The sequence below is a fragment of the Diplodia seriata genome, assembly GCF_021436955.1.
Source record: "Diplodia seriata strain FDS-637 chromosome Unknown scaffold_11, whole genome shotgun sequence".
NCBI classification, from domain to species: domain Eukaryota; kingdom Fungi; phylum Ascomycota; class Dothideomycetes; order Botryosphaeriales; family Botryosphaeriaceae; genus Diplodia; species Diplodia seriata.
In genome coordinates, this window is record NW_027117318.1 from 677117 (window position 1) to 693680 (window position 16564).

A 16564-nucleotide genomic window follows, 5' to 3' on the forward strand; every position below is an offset into this window, starting at 1 on the left:
GAACAGCCAAAACCATTCAAGTGTCCACCAACCATTTTCCTTGTTTCCTCAAGCAATCGCCAACACCGTTTTTACTCTCTAGTACCAACCATTCTCAAAATAATCATCCTCGCTGTCGTCATCATCCTCATCTTCGACAGCCGCCCAGGATGACTTTATCGCCTTGCCATCGTTGGCCCTCGTTTCCTCTGCCGCCGCTGCCATAGCACTCGGGACATGTCCCCAGACGAAGTAGGAAGGTCCAGCCGCCGCAGCAGCAGCCGCGCTTGGAGGAGCGCGCTCCTGTTGTTGGGTGACGGGCGGGAGAGGAGCATCAATCTGCCCGTTGAAGTTCTGACCGATATGCTGCTGCTGCACCCGTCCGTAGGTCGGCTGCGAAGGACCACTATAAGGGCCGTGTTGCGCATAGGTCATGTTGGGCGGGACACTTGAAGCCTTGATGAGGGTTGCATGGTGATAGCCGTGACCACCGACCGTAGCCGAATGCCGCTCCTGTTGCTGCGGAGCTCCGCCGTACGAGAATGTCGACGGTGCGAAAGACTGACCGTACGAGCCGGGGACGTGCTGAGCCTGCTGCCGATGCTGCTGGTGATGGGATCCGTACGTCCGATCCTGGCCTCCGTAGGCTCCCAGAGCTTGGAGACGCGATTGCTCTTGCAACTGCTGCTGTATCAGTTTCCGATGCTCTTCCTGCCGCCGTTGATGCTCTTCTTGCTGTTGTTGTCGCAGCTCCTCCAGCTTCTGACTTTCACCAACGCGAAGCGTATTCCGCAGGACACGGAGGCCCGCGCTGGGGCTCATCCTGCCCTTCTCGCACTCCCTCTGGGTCGCCTTCGACCTGACGTCCTCCATGTACTCGAGCGGCTGGAAGTGTTGCTCTCTTTTCCTCAGACCCTCGTCATCGTCAGCCACCTGTTGTCTGTACCATCCCAACTTCTTCAAATTCTCGTAATCAGCATGGCGGCGTTCGGCCTCGGCCTCGTAATGCTGGACCATGACATTTCCATCGCGGAGGGCGCGATCGTCATGTAGGACGCGCACCATTTTCGAAGGGCAGTAGAAAGCTTCCTCGGCAATGCGCGCGCTATTGATCTCGATCTGTCTCATGCGATTGCCGTGGTTTATGGAGCGGTCGGTCCAGCCATTCCACGCGGGACCCCGGTGGTCGCCCAGAGCGTCCAGCATCTCCATCTGCCATCCGTGTAGAAGCGGGTCGGCGCGGCTGGGACCATCTCCGAACGCTCTACCAAAAGGCTGCCGCTTGGCGGTGGGAGTATCGGTGGGAGCGTCGGCGTCGGCGTCGGCGTCGGCGAATACCTTTATAGACTCCGCGGAAGTGTCACGATGATGATCGCGATGCTGAGGACGTACGGTGAAGCCGCCGTCGGAAGCTGAGTTGACACGGCTGTGCTGAGGATGAAGTGACGGCTTGCTCAGCAAAGGCAGCTCATGCAGTGACTTGTGGCGCCACATGTTTTGAGCGTTCGACTCGAATCGGTACCCATCCCGAGTGCCGTGCTGCGGGGGGCCATTCTGAGTGCCGTATGGCGTATTTTGCCTCTGGAGAAGCGGCGTCGAATCTGGCTGGTCAACACGGTTGGACTCCATGGCGCTCCTCATCGGCTCCGGAATGGGGGTATCTGAAGTCCGCCCACCAGTACGGAACGCGCCTACTCTAGAGTTACTGGCTCTATGAGCATGGTTGATTTTTGTCGCTCCCTGGCTCAAGGTGTCGCTTGGTCCGGTACTTTGACGACGCTGCTGCTCCTCTTCCGAAAGGGCGACGGGCTCGCCATCCGCCGGGCTGAACACCTCGAGCTGGACCTCGCCTTTGCAGAAGTACTCGCAGAAGGTGTTCCAGTAATTCAGGTCGACACCCTTGCCGGTCAGAAGCGGATACGTGCCGCCACGTTGGAAGCGCAGGCAAGTGAAGCGTTGCATCTCGCGGACGGGAACGGAATTGTGATCACCCCCATCGTCGTTGATGGTGAGACCAGACATGCCAGCGGACTTCTTTGTTACATGACCTTTGATAGCGTCGACGACCTTGAAGCAGAAAGGATCCTGGAGCGGGAAAGGGGAATTCTCTCCGTCTTCGAAGACACCGTCACCAGCAAACTGCTGCTTCATCTCGGCGCGCGCCCGGGCTGTTGTCTTGTACTCGGTGTACGCCTGAGCATCCTTCAAGTACACCCGCCCCGTACCCTGCGGCGGTGGCGTTTGACCTACTTGAGTAATTTTCGGAGCCAACGGCGGGCGGCCTGTGGTGGCTGGCTTGCCCTGAGGAGTCTTGCTGTTGTCCATCTCTTCCACTTTGTTGCCGCGAACGGGTCCGAGAACCTCCAAGACTCTGGATGTGTGTACCGAAGGCCAGGCCACTATTTGCCACGAGTGATGAGTAGAGTCCTCTCCCAACATGGGCGCCTCCTCAACATCTGGACCCTGGCCACGCCTGATTTTTTTCGCCACATGGACCCCGGTTCCGGTCTCGTCCTCCTCTGGCTTGCCCGAACCCTTGAAACCATATCCCATAAAGCGTGGCGCCTTCTCTCGGATGAACAAGACGGTCCAGACGTTGGAGTTCACGGTCTCGGTCTCGTGGTAGGCGCCGCGATCGTTGAGTTTGAACAGTGCCTTGTGCGCCTTTTCTGACTCCGGAAGGACCTCGACCTCGAACATCTTGATTTCGGCGGCATCGTGCTTTGCAGCAATGGTGAACAACTTGACCGGCTTCTCCCTGAGCTCTTTGGGCACGTACGGCTCGAAGCAGGGAACCGTCCTCGCCGTAATGGACTCGATCGGGATTTCGCGGGGCTCCAACAGACGCAAGCCTTCCCAGTTCTTGCGACCGAAGCGGAACCACTGGTCGAAGACGTCTTCGAGGTTCGGAACAACATTGCACTGCGTGGCGGGCTGTCTGGCCGGTTGCGGCGCGGGATGATACTGCGGTAAGCTTTGCGATGTGTTACCGTCCTTTCCGCTGGTGCCTTTGTGCTTCAAGGACACGTCGGATATAACATTGTTTTGTACAGTTTCTTGTTCACTCTCACAGTATTCGCCCTCGGCGTCGACGTCGTCTTTGTCTTCCCAGATGTTGAACTCACTGCTGGCGGCGCTTTGCGGGCTGAATGATGGCGCGGGCGTGGACGCGTCCCTGAATGCCTGCGGATTGTCCCCGGCCGTTGATACAGAGTCGCTCATCTGGAACTCGGTCATGTCTTCTGAGGGCGGTGCAGCGGGGAAAGTGAAAGTCAAAAGGTCCGGATGATATTTGCGCTTCGCTGGCCCGGCGGGCGCATGGTGACCCGAGTGCTCCTTTGAAGATGAGTGGACATTAGACTGTTCCTTGGAGTGAGTAGACGGGTGAGGCAGGAAGTCGTTACCCATCAGTTCAGTCATGGACGCGGCTGCTTCGGGGAGTAGAGGTGTAGGCTCGTCCTTCCCGAGGTCGGCGGCAGTAGGTGCCCATTCCGTCGAAGCGGTGGTCGTCGACAACGATTGCGGACCCTTTTGGAATGCGGTAGCTGATGGAACAATGGGTGGTGAAACAGTGTCGGCGCTCGATAGCGGCGGCGGCGCAAGAAATGGCTCGTCGACTTTGACGTAGCCAAGGACTTTCCGCAGCTTGGTAGAGTGCTTGATTACAATCGATCTGCGCTCTTGGATAATCCTCTCGTCGACGGCCATCTGCCGCTTCCGGTGTTGCTCATCGTGCATCGCGCGACAGCAGAAGTGGAACGAGTGTACGTGTTGCGGCGCCTCAAAAGAACGAAGGCGTTGGGTGTATGGAGGAGATGTAGGGTTGGCGGGAAATGGAGGAAGAAGAAGGGCGGGAGAGGAGTTGAAGCGCGGATAAGGAAGCAAAAAATTCAGTGACTGAAGCGAAAATGTGAGCCCGCCGGATTTACTTCATGTGCCGGGTCCTTCGCCAGCAGAGGAGGCAGGCACGGGGCAGCGGCAAATGTACAGGTGACAGTATAGTAGTGTCATGACTCAATAGCTGAAACCGAATAGTGGTGAGATTACTCGTTGTGGACGAGCCCCTCCCCTCTTGTCCATGTGGTCGTCGGGCCCTGCCTGTTTGGGTAAGTGGGTCCTGGCGCCGCGACCCTGTCTTAGTGTTACCAGAGATCCGTCGGTGATAAGGAAGTTATTAGGTGATTGCTTGCCACTTCCACGCAGCTATAAGTTCGACCACAGTCACCGTCACCACCATGGGGGCCAGATTCACCTTGACGAGGGACAATCACGTGGAACCAAGAAGCGTGGAGGATTGTGGTCATGACGTTGAACGTCAGCATTACTATTCGTCGCAGAGTATTGACTAGTGACTCTGACCGGCCGTACCTTTCGACAATATCCCCATGCACATCCATTACCATCCCCGCTCTACAGTTCAGACTTCTCGCAGTCTCCGCTGCTGGCGTCACCAACAGAGAACTTGTAGATGGCCTCCAACACGTAGGGCGGATCTTCGGGACCAAAGATCTGCTTGCTGTCGCGCTGCCACTCCGGCTGGTTGATGCCGTCAATCCAGTCCTCCACTTCCATGACAACGCATCCATACTGCTCAACAACGCGCGGGCGACTCGGGTCATCGAAGAGGCCTTGGGTCTTCTTGAGCGTCAAGGTACCTGCGTGCAAATCAGCATCATGAAACCACTTTTGGCTTTGGTAAAGGGGCTCACCGTTCTGGCCGCCGCACGAGTAGACTTGGAAAGCATCCTGGTCGGTGAAAACATCCACCTTGATACCCGAGAAATCACTTGACAGACTGGCCACCGGGCCCTTGGTCCGCCAGTCATAGGGGCCATCCTGTGCACGGTTGACAATGTAGCAGGTGTCATAGCCGGTGCAGTTGGTGCCGCAGTTGCCGACAATCTCAGGATCGTCGAAGCTTGCGCCAATCTGCTTGGGAGCACTCCAGAAGTCGTTGACGGAACCCTTCAGGTTAGGGAGAATAGTGCCGTTGGGGATCAAGATGCCATCGGTGCCGATGCGCTGGCCCGAGTAGGGCAGCGACAGGGTATGGTTGAGGGCGGTTGCCGTGTCGTTGTTTTGGAACCCATCCAGATTCCAGTACGTCTGATACCATGTCAGACCAAAGCACGCTCGCACCTCTGCACGTCAAGAAACTCACATGGGAGCTCAGCATAATCGGCGTCTTCTTGGTCAGCGCCGTGGCGTACATCTTCAGGTGCCAAGCATAGGGGGTCAAGGTATAGGTGATGTAGCTCTTGACGGCTCCGGGGAAGCCTTGTTCTCCATCGGGATCGAGAAGAGAGAAGGTGATGGAGTTGTCGGTGTGGGCCTCGACGGTGAAGTTGCGCTGAGCACGGTCAGCACGGCTGCAAGCAGGCAAGCAGCCAAGGAAACAAGGAAAGCAAACACACCCAGTCCCAGCCATTGGATCCGCCGTGCAGCGTGTCCAGGCCACCGTTCTCGTTGGCGTCGACCTCATACTTCACACCGTCGATCTCGAAAGTGCTGTTCTTGATGCGGTTTGCGTAGCGCCCTTGGTGTTGGTCAGCCACACCCGCCATGCGCTTCCTCCCGCGAGGCTTGAAACATACCAGGAACGCCACCAAGATGCGGGTGCAGTTTGTCGATGCCGTAGTAGCTCGCATTGTCGAACCCCAGCACGATATCGCGCTCGAAGCCGTTGGTGTCGTTGATGAAGAGGTTGGAGATGGAGGCACCGTAGGCAATGAAGTTGGCGCGAATGCCCTCGGCGGCGATGGTGTACTTGCCGTCGGCGTCCTGCGCGTGCACGCTCGAAAGCAGCAAGGACGTCGCCGCGGCGAGCAATGCGCTGAAGGCGACCATGCTGACGATGCGCTCTGAGATTTAGGCTCCAATGGCACGAGAGACCGGTCTGGCGGGCAAGGTCGGGGAGGAGGCGGGCGGGAGTAGGTTCCTGGGGGTGGGTAGCGTGGGCCTTATAGGCAGAAGCGACCCCCGACGCCGCACGCGCATGACCGGCGAGCTGGTAAGACTCGAGCGCAATTCTGGGCCATTTCCGGGGACAGGGAGGCTTGCTGCGGGGGGACTGAATGAAGGCAGGAAGGATCATCAGGCACGCGGCGACAAAGCGGCCAGGCGCTGGGATCAAGCTTTGATGCAACCCTGTCCTGCCTGTCGGTGAGGCCAAAGACCGGTGGGCGCAAGCGGCGCGAAGGATCCGGCGGGCGGAGGCTGTGGGAGCGCCGTCCTTGCGGAGAAAGGGCGCCGCGCGCGATGAGGAGACGCGGCACAGCCTAAGCCGTCGATGTCATTTGTTTGCTGCACAGGCAGGAAGCTTGACAAACGCCCCGGGGGCCGGGGGCCATTGCGGGGGAAGCGGCGGGGGATGCGCCGCCAATTTCCGGTGCGCCCAGAGCCGCCGTACACAACGCACGCCATTGAACAACTTTTTTTTCTTCTCTTAATCTCGCAGGCAGAAGCAGCAGACACGAGTCTAAAATGTATTAACTTGCAGCGTTGGTTTCCGCTCTGCACCCCGCCTGCGCGCAGAGCCGCCGCCCATCAACCCCGCGGGCCCGCGTTCACGCTGCTCACACCACGGCGCAGCTTCCCCGCATCCCTGGGCCCTGTCATGCTGTCAACTCCGACCGAAGCTGCCAATACCCCGAATCCTGCTGACGCAATGCTGCCTGGCTGCGTCGCTGCGTGCAACGTCACGCTGTGCATCCTGTGGCGCCCCTCAGCCGCTTGTCAAGTCGAGCACCTCGACCTCGCTCTGCCGCCACGCCCGCCGCCTGCCACCCCTGCCGTCCGCCTTTTCCCTGCCACCTGCCTTTTGGCCTGACCCGTCCCCCGTCATGTCCACCATGTCTATACTTGAGGCATCGACCAATTTCCAGCTACCTTGAAGGCTCTCCCGCAATTTGATCGCTTGCTTCCTGCCCAGCTTTCCAGTGGCCTTGCTAGGAATCCCGTCCACACCCGAGTCTTGTCTGACTAAATCATCGGGGTGGCGCGATGAGCCCCGAGATACCCCTGTTCTTGCAGACTCCGTACGGCGCTGCAGCGAGACACGTCCTGTTCCTATGCTTTCCTTGGATGTAATGTCTGGTGGAATGCGACGTTGACGTGGTGAACGCCGCAACCCCAAAGACGCGTCGGGCAACGCAGATTCTGATTGTGTCCCAGCAGAGGGCTGCTTTGGGTCATTCAATGTACCAATTGTCTTCAGCCGCTTACTTGTGTTCCCATCCGTGGCCTGAAGCGCCCTCTCGCCTGTATTTGTTTTCCTGTCACGACTTGACCGGCGTGACTCTTCGCCATTCAGCTCAGGAAGCTGCGAGGAAAACTGGACTGAGCCATCGCGGTCTAGCTGAGCCCTTGTTTCGCAAACGGGGGGAGATGAACGGCTCAGGTCTAGCGCTTCCATTTCCTTAAACGAGGATGTGCCGCCCGTCACCCCCCGTTCAGTCACCGCTAAAAAAGGATCTCGACGAGCCCTCGAGGGAGAGTCAACTCTCGAAGTCCCAAAAGATTCTTCAAGTGTCGTTTGTCGCTTTGAAGGTGACGCATCCTGTGTCTCTTCTCGTTGCGTTCTTCGTTTTGACGGCGTGCTTGGGCCTTTGGGTTGTGAATTGCCTCTTCCTTTTTCCTGTCCAGGTTTTGGAGCTCTGGAAGCTCTTTCTCGGCTCGATCTCCCTTCGTGGACTCGTTGAGAGGCAGCTGATTTAAAGACATCCCCCGCGACTGGCAATGGCTGTGAAGTTTCGGGAACCGCTGTAGATTGGCTTGGCTGCACATCTGTGCAATGGCTGGACGAGGTCTGAATTGGTTGCAGAGTACGCACCCGCTTGGTCACATTCGTGGATGTGTAATGTGCATCCGCAGGTTGAGGCTGAGGTTCCTTTTCCTTGGTGGACATAACAGGTGACGACGACAAAATATCAATGTACACAGGTTCCTTGTTTGTCCTTGGAGGAGAACTAGGCACTCTGGAAGGTTTGCGCGTTCGAGCCGATGAAGCCAGAGGCAAGTCACTGGAGGTGTCTTTCGGCTTCTCGGTGTCCTTTGAAAGATCCAGTCTCTCAGCTGTGGGAGAACGACGCTTTGCCGGTGGGCGTTCAACACCGGGTTTGGTGATCTTGGTAAATCGGTCCAATGCTCCACTTTGCATCCCACCGGTAGTGACTGGCTTGGAGGCTCGGGGTTTCGTGACCTTTGCCGGCTTTGGCGCAGTCTTTTTCCGCTGGGCCTGTTCCCAATCTTGCACTTTTGATGGTGCGCCAACTTTGACAATGCTTTGAGGAATCCAAATTTTTTCCAATTTAGTTGGGTCGTAAAGGTACGGTCCACGCTTTTTCGGCGCCTCGCCGCCTTCATCCTCGATACCTGCAAGTCCGTCCTCTTCCTCTTCCTCGTCTTCGTCTTCCTGCAGCTCATCGTCTGGCTCTTCGGCGTCCAAGTCAATGTTAACGATACCAATGGGCGAAAATGCAATACGAAGTTCAGGCGTGTTGTCGGTGGAAGGATGCTCGCGCTTGCCATGGATGCTCGTCACCAGTGCTGCTTCCTCGGCTGCAATAACCTCGGGGTCTTCGGACAGAGCACCTTCAGCAGCAGCTTGTCCTCGCAAGCGCAGATTCCGAACGAGAAGTGCCGGGGCAAGGTTACGGATGAATTTCTTCGCTCCAGACACTTTTATCCATTCGAAGGCATCGCCGGTAAATGTTCGCAGCTCCGGGAAGTTCAGCTCTTGGTCCCAGCGAAGACTCCGTTTTAGCCTTTCCAGGCCTTCGCGCGAAGAGACGGCTGGCTTTGTGTAGTACGCAAGTATATCGGCGCGAGGGAACTGGTCCGGGATAGCGAGCGCTTTGTGTTTGCACCTGAAGAACTTGCTCTCATTGGTGCGCAATTCATGAATGAGTGACTCGCGCCATGCTTGCAAAGCAGCAGTATCCTTCTTCGAGATGGCACAGAGCCGGCTGCCGAAGCCCGCTCGAGCCGCCTCGCATGCGAGTTTCGGGCCGCAGTTCGGGATTCCTTCTGGCAGGTAATCCCCTCCGCTCATGAGTGCCACGAGTATCATGCCCTCGCGATCGAGGCCAGCCGGGCCGGACTTGGTCCTATCCGCGTCATACAGATTGACGTGTGTTGGCACCTTGCTTGACTTCTGTTCGGGCGACCAATTCCGCAGCGTAACGCGGCTTCCGAACATGAGTGTATCCACATCCTCGCTCAACACGGCGTCCACGATGCCCTCGCGCTGGAGAAGCGCGCATTCGGCCTCGGCCTCGCCCGGAGCGATATGGAAGGGAAAGCCGAATTGTTTCAACAGCTGCTTGGCGAGGAACTCGGGGATGGAGGCGACGTTGGGTCCGGTGCGCTTGTTGCGCTTGAAGGGGGGCTTGTTCGGGCCATCGAAGACGAATAGCGGGTGGATCGAGTGTGCGAGAAGACGCAACAGGCGGTAGTAGAAGGTGCGAAGCGCAGGGTTGGTGCCGCCTAAGCCAAGGTCAGACGAGGGTCCCTAGGAGCGGCGGTAGCGACGCACCTTTGCTGGACTGGATCTGGAACAGCCAGATAGAGGTGTCAATGGCAATGCGCAGTGGTCGTCCGGTCGCCTCGAACTTCTCCACCGCAAGCTTGTGCAGGGCTATGCGCTCGCCAGGGCCAATCTCCTTGTAGATGCTGCAGAGTCGTTAGCGGTGGCATGCGGGCGGGGGAAGAGCGCGACGACTGACCCGTGAATACCCATTGCTGTCGCATGGTGTAGCAATATAGCGAGCGGATCCAAGGTGAGCAAGACGGCGGGTGGCGAGGCAACAGCAGCAGTGGATTGCGGGCTTGCGGGCTTGCGGGCTGGCGGGCGGGAGTTGGGTGGCCCGTGCGCGTTGCTGCTGTAAACAGACGATCAAAACACAACAGCTCCGCTCCCCGCGCTGCTTTTCCCTTAGCGACGACCACCACTTCCTCCAGGCGGCGCTGCCACTCCCAGCACGCAGCTTTCCCGGCATTTGCATCCTCACTTCGCCATCACGCTGCATAGAAGGCACGTGGCGCAGCCACCCGTACGTGCGCTTTGTTTGCTCCCGCCGACTCTCCCTTGGCACATGAGCCTGTCTAGTCCTTCTTCGCTGTAGGACCTCTGCCTATCGACGCCTGGTTGCCTAAGCTAACTATGTTACCCAGTTTCTTGTTTACCATCCCTCAAGCTCGCCAACCATGTCTTCCTCTCCGGATCCATTGATCTTTATGCCATCGAGCTCGCCCTCCAAGAGCGCTGCCACCCGCCGTTCGGCCAAAAGGGCTGCCCAGCCTTTAGCAAAGCTTTCCCCCAACATCCAGCGATCCGACCCCTTCCTCGACATCCCAGATCTCGCAAATCTCTCGCCCTCCAAATCCATCACCATGACCACCCCCAAAGCCCGTGGCTCGTCGCCCTGGCGCATCAAGGTTACCGTCGAGGCCCAGCCGCACAATAGCTTCTCGCAGGACGAGAACAGCCCGGAGTCGCCTACCGGCCCTCGCTCCACTCGCATTGCTACAACAACCACTTCCATTCCGTTGAACGATGCCAATGGCTCATCGCCCGTCAAGAGGCGGGGAAGACCGAAGAAGTCGGATACGCCGCCCGCCCCGCAGATTGATGCAGCTACATCTCCGACGAAGAAGAGAGGAAGGCCAAGGAAATCAGACGCAGCCATCGCCAGCCAAACCACCACCATTCCGCTCAATGATGCTCGTGGCTCGTCTCCAGTTAGAAGGAGGGGCAGACCGAGGAAGGCTGAGCCTACTCCGGTCCCTGACAGAACTAGGAACGGCACACCCACCCGGAAGACTAGAAAGTCTGTTACTAGGAGCCCCGACGAGAACGAGGCCGATTCGTCTCATAGCGATGCTTCGTACCACCCCACAAAACGTGGTGGCGCCCGCGGAAGACGGAGTATGTCCACCGATATCCATGTCCCCGAGCCCATTCGGGCTGCTGCCATGTACGGACCGAGGTCGCCTTATCAGGTCGAAGATGAGATGGGAGACGTCCAGGGTGACTCCTCGAGAGCCACCCGCTCTTCTGTTGGGCAAAGACGACGATCTTTGAGGCTCAGCTCTCAGCCTCAAGTTACTCCCGACTTAATTGAGGAGGAAGTGCAGGAGCAGGAGGCCAGTGACCATGAACAGACGCCAAAAGCAAGCTCGTCGAAGAAGGCCACCACGGACGAGGAGATGTGGCGATCAATGATCAGCGATCACCAGTACGAGAGCGAGCAAACAACCGAGGAAGAGCACGACTCGTCTGACGATGACCTTGACATTGTCATGTCTGACCAGACCATCGGCGACGCTACCATTGCTCACAGTGAAGAGTTTAGCATGGTCTCTTTGGACTCTTTGCCCAGTATGCAGGCTGCGCGCAATGGCACGTCGGCTAGTGGCTCCCGACCAGCTGTCCCTAAATTTTCTTCTCTTCAAACAGATCCGATACCGCAGGCTCGCAGGCGACTCCCTAGCAGGCAGGCCATAACGTCCGCTCTCCCCGACTTCAACGACTCGGTCGCTTCCGTATCGTACATGCCCTCTTCGCCACCGGTTCGATTCGTTGCAAGCACTCCTCCCAGACACCAGAGTCCGAAGTCGCCGTCAGCGCCACCGGCTATTGAACAGATGGACATTTCACCGTCGAACGCGGAGACTCCTAAGCTGGTAAATGTTGTCAAGGCCGGAATTGCACTTCAAGGCGTTGTTAACGGAAACAATCGGGGTACACAGAATAGGAGACCGTCGGACGATATCAGGGAAGAGGCCCAGCGCGCCAGACTCGATGAGATGTTCAATCAGTTCCAACCCGGAACGAGGAGAGAGCTGCAAGCCGGCTTGCGCCTTGGTGAGCAACTCGCTGAGCGCAGCCGCTCACGAACCACGTCTCGCGAGACCAGCCACGACGAGGCTGAACGGGATGCGAATGCTGAGCGGCCAGCAACGCCGGGCAACGCTGCTTCAGATGGCGACGTCTTCGATGGTCCGAGCGCTAGCAGAACCTCGAACCAAAACTCGAGCGCCCACCGCCTCCCCACCCCGGAAGACGACGATTACGCCCTCCCATCTCCGCCGCCACCTCCATCTCAAACCCAGAAACCCAACCCTGCAGCTGCGCCAGCTCCAGCTCAGCTTTTCAGCCCAGTTCGGAGCCAGGCAAGCCCCGATGACGAGGACATGCAAGATGATGGGGCGAGAACTCCGCCGTCTATCGGGAAGGAAAAGGGAGCAAGATTCACAAGTCATCAAGACAATGAATCGCAACGAGGGTCCAGCGAGAGCAGTGATGACGGCCGGCAACGGCGCGGCGAGGCTGATGAAGCCAGCCCGAGCCAGGTGATCGAGCTCAGTTCCGACCACAGTAGTGAAAATACCGACACTACTACTGAGTCATCCGAGAATCCTTTGGACGGCGACATCTGGGAAGAAGAGGGAAGTCGTGCTCCAGAATCGCGATTTGCGAGGCGCGCGAGACGCGTTGCCGCGAAACGCTCTGGAGAGAAGTCGGGCGAGACCGCTGGTCCATCCAATTCCCGCGCCGGCAATGCGAGCAGATCTGCTCAACGCCCGTCTTCGTCACCGCCATCGGACAGTACGCGCGCACCTGCCGCTTCAAAGGCATCCTCGGGGACTCGGAATGCTTCAGGCCGCCAGTCTTCGCGGGCGCAGAGATCCAGCAGACAGGAATCTGCCGGGCCTACGACCAGTTCGGAGGCTGCGTCTGAAGTCGAGAGCACCGAGAACACTGGTTTATTCTGGCAACGCTCATCTGAGTCGCCAGCGCCAAGGCCCACGCAGCTCGAAAGCAACAAGCTAGATCTTTCAATGTTGATGGCTATAGGCGAAAGCCCAGCCAAGGAGGTCAAGGAGCCGGTTCTGGCCACTCCCCCTAAATTGCAACCAACAAGAGCACCCTACAACATCGGCGCCACTCTAAACTCGCCTGTCAGGGGAAGTCCGCTGAAGCAGCAGGTCATATTCTCGTCGCCATCTGCAGTCAACAGCAGTCCTTACCAAAAGATCGAGCACACCATTGCTAGTTCAATGGTCCAGGATGGCGATACCATGATGATCGACGAGGAAGAAATGACATTGGAGACAAGGCAATGGGCACAGCAACTCGACACTCGCACTTTCAACGGCCGACAGCGCGTCATTCCTCCCAGTCCTGCTGTCTTCGCTGAAGAAGATCAGATGGTGCAACGTCAAATCGAGAATGAGCTCACACCACGCAGTGCCCGCATCAAGAACCTTTATTTGTCGGGCGACCGTAAGCGTCTGTTCACGAACAACGACTCTCCCGCCCAGTCCGAGGACTCAGCCCAGGAAGAGCAGTCCTCATACCTTGTGCAGAAGCAGTCCGAGCAGTCAACTAGGAGATCTTCACATCTCGGCAGAAACTCATCTCAGCTTTCAGCCCATGCAAGCCGAAACACGATAGCTGATGATACCCATATGGAGAGGGAGCAACCGGCCGAGCCTTCCATCCTCGGAAACCGCTCCCATATGACGGCCCTCACGTTCAACAAGGAGCGCAGGCCGTTGTTCGAGCAGGGATCCATCCCCGAACCGAGGAGACGGATGCCTCTCTTTGAACAAAAGCCCCTGTCCCAGCCCGCCAGCACCGTTCCTGCTCCCGCCCCTAAGACAAAACCCCAAGAAGCGAGTCAGCCTGAAGAGCAACAGTCCACTGGCTTTTTCGGACGTTTCTGGGGAGCCATCGCTGCAAACAGTGAGCCTGAGGCCCCGCAGTTGCCTCTTCACCCTCTAGCGCAACGCTACAAACACCTTCCGCGGGTCGCACCATGGACTAAGACGCACTGGGACACGCTCGACCGTATCTACCATCGTTACAAGCGACACCCAGACGAGTTTTCTCCAAATGACCCCCTCCACAAGGCGCTCCTCGCGCAGAAGTTCCAGTGGCAGCCCAACAGCTCTGAGAAAAAGCCAGCTTCCGATTACGCGGGCGTGGAGATGCAGAGGTGGAACTACATTGTCAAGGTCACGCCGGAGCAGCTCGTTTGCTGCACCATCTTCATGCAGCTCTTGACGCTCAAGGACGCTGCTGAGTACCGTCGCGTCACCGGCCAGGACATTCAGCGCGGGGATTTTATGCAGAAGGACAGAGCTGGCGATCCGATCACGCTTCGGGATGTGATCGCACGCATGTTTGGCATCGTGGGCGGTGAGATGATCCGCGCGGATGAGAAGAGGGGCGTTCGTATCAGGAGGGACTTGGATCAGTTCAAGATAAAGTATCCGTGGTTGCCTGGTTGGTGGGATGATATGGGGAAGCCTGTGGATGGTTAAGTGGTGGAAGGGGAAGACGTTTACGATGTTCACGACGATCCGTTTTCTGTATTTTCTTTTCCTGTTTTACTTGATATGCTCAAGATGGTGGCGTACATTCGGGATACCAATATCTGCGTGTTGGCTCTTGGAGCCTCGGAGTAGGTAGAGTCCATGTGTTTTGTTGAATTCAAATTTTTCATGTGCGTTGCGCAAAGATTCTTAAGATTCTTGGTGTGTTGCTCTTAATCTTGACCAACTTTGCTTGAAAGGTGATGTGTGTACTGTTGCCTTTCCGTGAGCGTAGCTTAGAGTCACGGATTGTTGCAAAATATTAATCACCCAATGTCTGTCGGTCTCTATACACCCCTTAAAAGAAAGAAAGGAAGGAATGACAACGCAATCTATTAATATTTTCTTCAACCATTCCGCACCAAGACAATATCATGCCGTTACGGAATGGACGTGTAAACGGTGTCACCGGGCGCCGGCGGCTGAAGGAAATCGCGGGGCACCGCGGCCGGGATCTGGCGCGTCGCAGCCCAGTCGCGGACGGCGTCGAAGTCGCGGCACTTGTGGCGGGTGTTGAAGTCGACAAAGGCCTCCAACGGCGCGTCCGACGGCTTGAACCAGACCTGGCCGAGCACGCCCGTGTCGACGGTACACATGAGCTGTTGGCGGACGATGTCGAGACAGTGCGCTGAAAGGGATCGGGCAGGCGGTGTCAGAAGAGGATGATTGTTTGACTGGGAGGTCGGGACTTTTGGCTTGCTTACAGACGTGCTTGCGGACTATGTGGTCGGCGTTCGAGAAGGCGCCTTTGCCCGCGCTGTGGTAGTGGTCGTAGTTGTAGTATAGAGATTGCCGGAGCAGGTTCTGCGATGGGGCATGCGCTTGTTAGGTGATTTCGAATGCGAAGAGCACGTCGGATATGGAGGACGATATGCCGACTCACCAAACAGTGTAGATGGTGGAGCCCTTCAACATTCGCCGGGTACCCTCCACCGTACTTCTCGGAGATCTTGACCTGATCCTTGGCGATTCCGGCCTTCTCTGCCTTGTCGGCAGGAATGGCAACGCTTCGGTCTGTGAGCTGGATTTAGCGTATTGGATGCTGTAAAAAGGTATAAATTTACACTCACAGTTAACTCCGAGAGATTCCCAAGCAGCGTCTACTTCCGGGCTGGCATCCAGCCGGAAGATATTTTCTTTCAGCAAGGATCCATTGAATTGCGTGACCCCGTAGGAAATGTCTATCTGATCCCACAGTGGAGCTTTGAAGGCCGGTCAGTGTTTCGCCGCGTTGGGTTCATGAGAGAAGGGATCTTACAGTATTGATTCAATTGCTTCGTGCAGGACACTTCGGTCGGATCGCGTCTCCAATTGCTGCTTCCGATCCAAGCCCCTATGGATCCGGCGATGCATGCCGTAGCAGCAACAAGCACCGCCGTCCCGATCCAAGATCTTGCTTTTGCGTACGTTGTCCGCTCGCGTGGCAAAAACTCGTCGTCTGAAAGTAGCCTCTCGCTGTCTTCTGACCCCGAGCTGGAGCTCATTCTGAGTTTGTCCTCGTGCATGGCTTCGACATCGATTCTTGGTGAAAGAATAAAAAAACGAGCGTGGGAAAAGTTGAAAAGCTCGGAATTATGGAGAGCAGAGAGAGAATGCTTCGTTTCCCGAGAAAAATTGTTGGCACAAAGCAAAGCGTCAGCCGACCCCCGATGTGTATGGCGTCAGGTCCCACGCCCGGGATCCTTGTCGCCTACCCCGCTTCACTTACCAGGAAGGTCGTTCATGTTACCCTGTCCGGCTACGGATGGTGTGCACACCTCTCGTATAAACGCAATGTTGTTAAAGGCGCACCGCGCGTGATAGTGATATAAATCATGGAGGGTGGGTAGGAACGCTATGAATAGAAGGTTGTTAATATGCAATGACAATCAAGTGGCGATCTGGAAGGGATGATTTTCTGAGAAGGCGATGTGCTTGAGCGCGCATCGGATGCAGTTGTTTTATTCGCTTTTGGGGCTGTACTTACTCATTCCAAGCCTGAGGAAACAGACTGAAAGGACATTTGCGGATGCCCACGCAACACCAAAACCATTTTGTGGCAAGAAAACCAACACCCACTCTGAGAGTACGTTATCTACCGGATACCGGCAGCATGAGGTACCATCCCGCGATCGTCAAAAATGACGTTCAGTGATCAGCCGCCAACCAAATGAGGAAGCTGCATTTTCAGATGCGCGGTCCCACAACGTGACGATGTTTCGCA

General features: G+C 57.0%; 5 protein-coding genes across 5 annotated transcripts; 1 reads left to right on the forward strand and 4 right to left on the reverse strand.

Moving 5' to 3' along the window:
• Window positions 1-78: 78 nt before the first annotated feature.
• Window positions 79-3717, reverse strand: SLS55_009928 (uncharacterized protein; the record flags this gene model as incomplete). The annotated part of the gene is made up of 1 exon (XM_066781322.1): window positions 79-3717. One exon carries the CDS (start codon window positions 3715-3717, stop codon window positions 79-81), a length of 3639 nt encoding a protein of 1212 aa, XP_066628324.1.
• A 672-nt stretch (window positions 3718-4389) lies between these two features.
• SLS55_009929 (uncharacterized protein) lies at window positions 4390-5826 on the reverse strand (the record flags this gene model as incomplete). Its single annotated transcript, XM_066781323.1, has 4 exons — window positions 4390-5085; window positions 5141-5329; window positions 5394-5515; window positions 5574-5826. 4 exons carry the CDS (start codon window positions 5824-5826, stop codon window positions 4390-4392), a joined length of 1260 nt encoding a protein of 419 aa, XP_066628325.1.
• Window positions 5827-6703: 877 nt separating this feature from the next.
• SLS55_009930 (uncharacterized protein) lies at window positions 6704-9718 on the reverse strand (the record flags this gene model as incomplete). Its single annotated transcript, XM_066781324.1, has 4 exons — window positions 6704-7336; window positions 7811-9465; window positions 9515-9651; window positions 9705-9718. The coding sequence occupies 4 exons, from the start codon at window positions 9716-9718 to the stop codon at window positions 6704-6706; spliced, it is 2439 nt and encodes an 812-aa protein (XP_066628326.1).
• Window positions 9719-10185: 467 nt separating this feature from the next.
• Window positions 10186-14310, forward strand: SLS55_009931 (uncharacterized protein; the record flags this gene model as incomplete). The annotated part of the gene is made up of 1 exon (XM_066781325.1): window positions 10186-14310. One exon carries the CDS (start codon window positions 10186-10188, stop codon window positions 14308-14310), a length of 4125 nt encoding a protein of 1374 aa, XP_066628327.1.
• Window positions 14311-14741: 431 nt separating this feature from the next.
• SLS55_009932 (uncharacterized protein) lies at window positions 14742-16085 on the reverse strand (the record flags this gene model as incomplete). Its single annotated transcript, XM_066781326.1, has 5 exons — window positions 14742-14989; window positions 15066-15165; window positions 15245-15375; window positions 15432-15563; window positions 16070-16085. 5 exons carry the CDS (start codon window positions 16083-16085, stop codon window positions 14742-14744), a joined length of 627 nt encoding a protein of 208 aa, XP_066628328.1.
• Window positions 16086-16564: the final 479 nt, after the last annotated feature.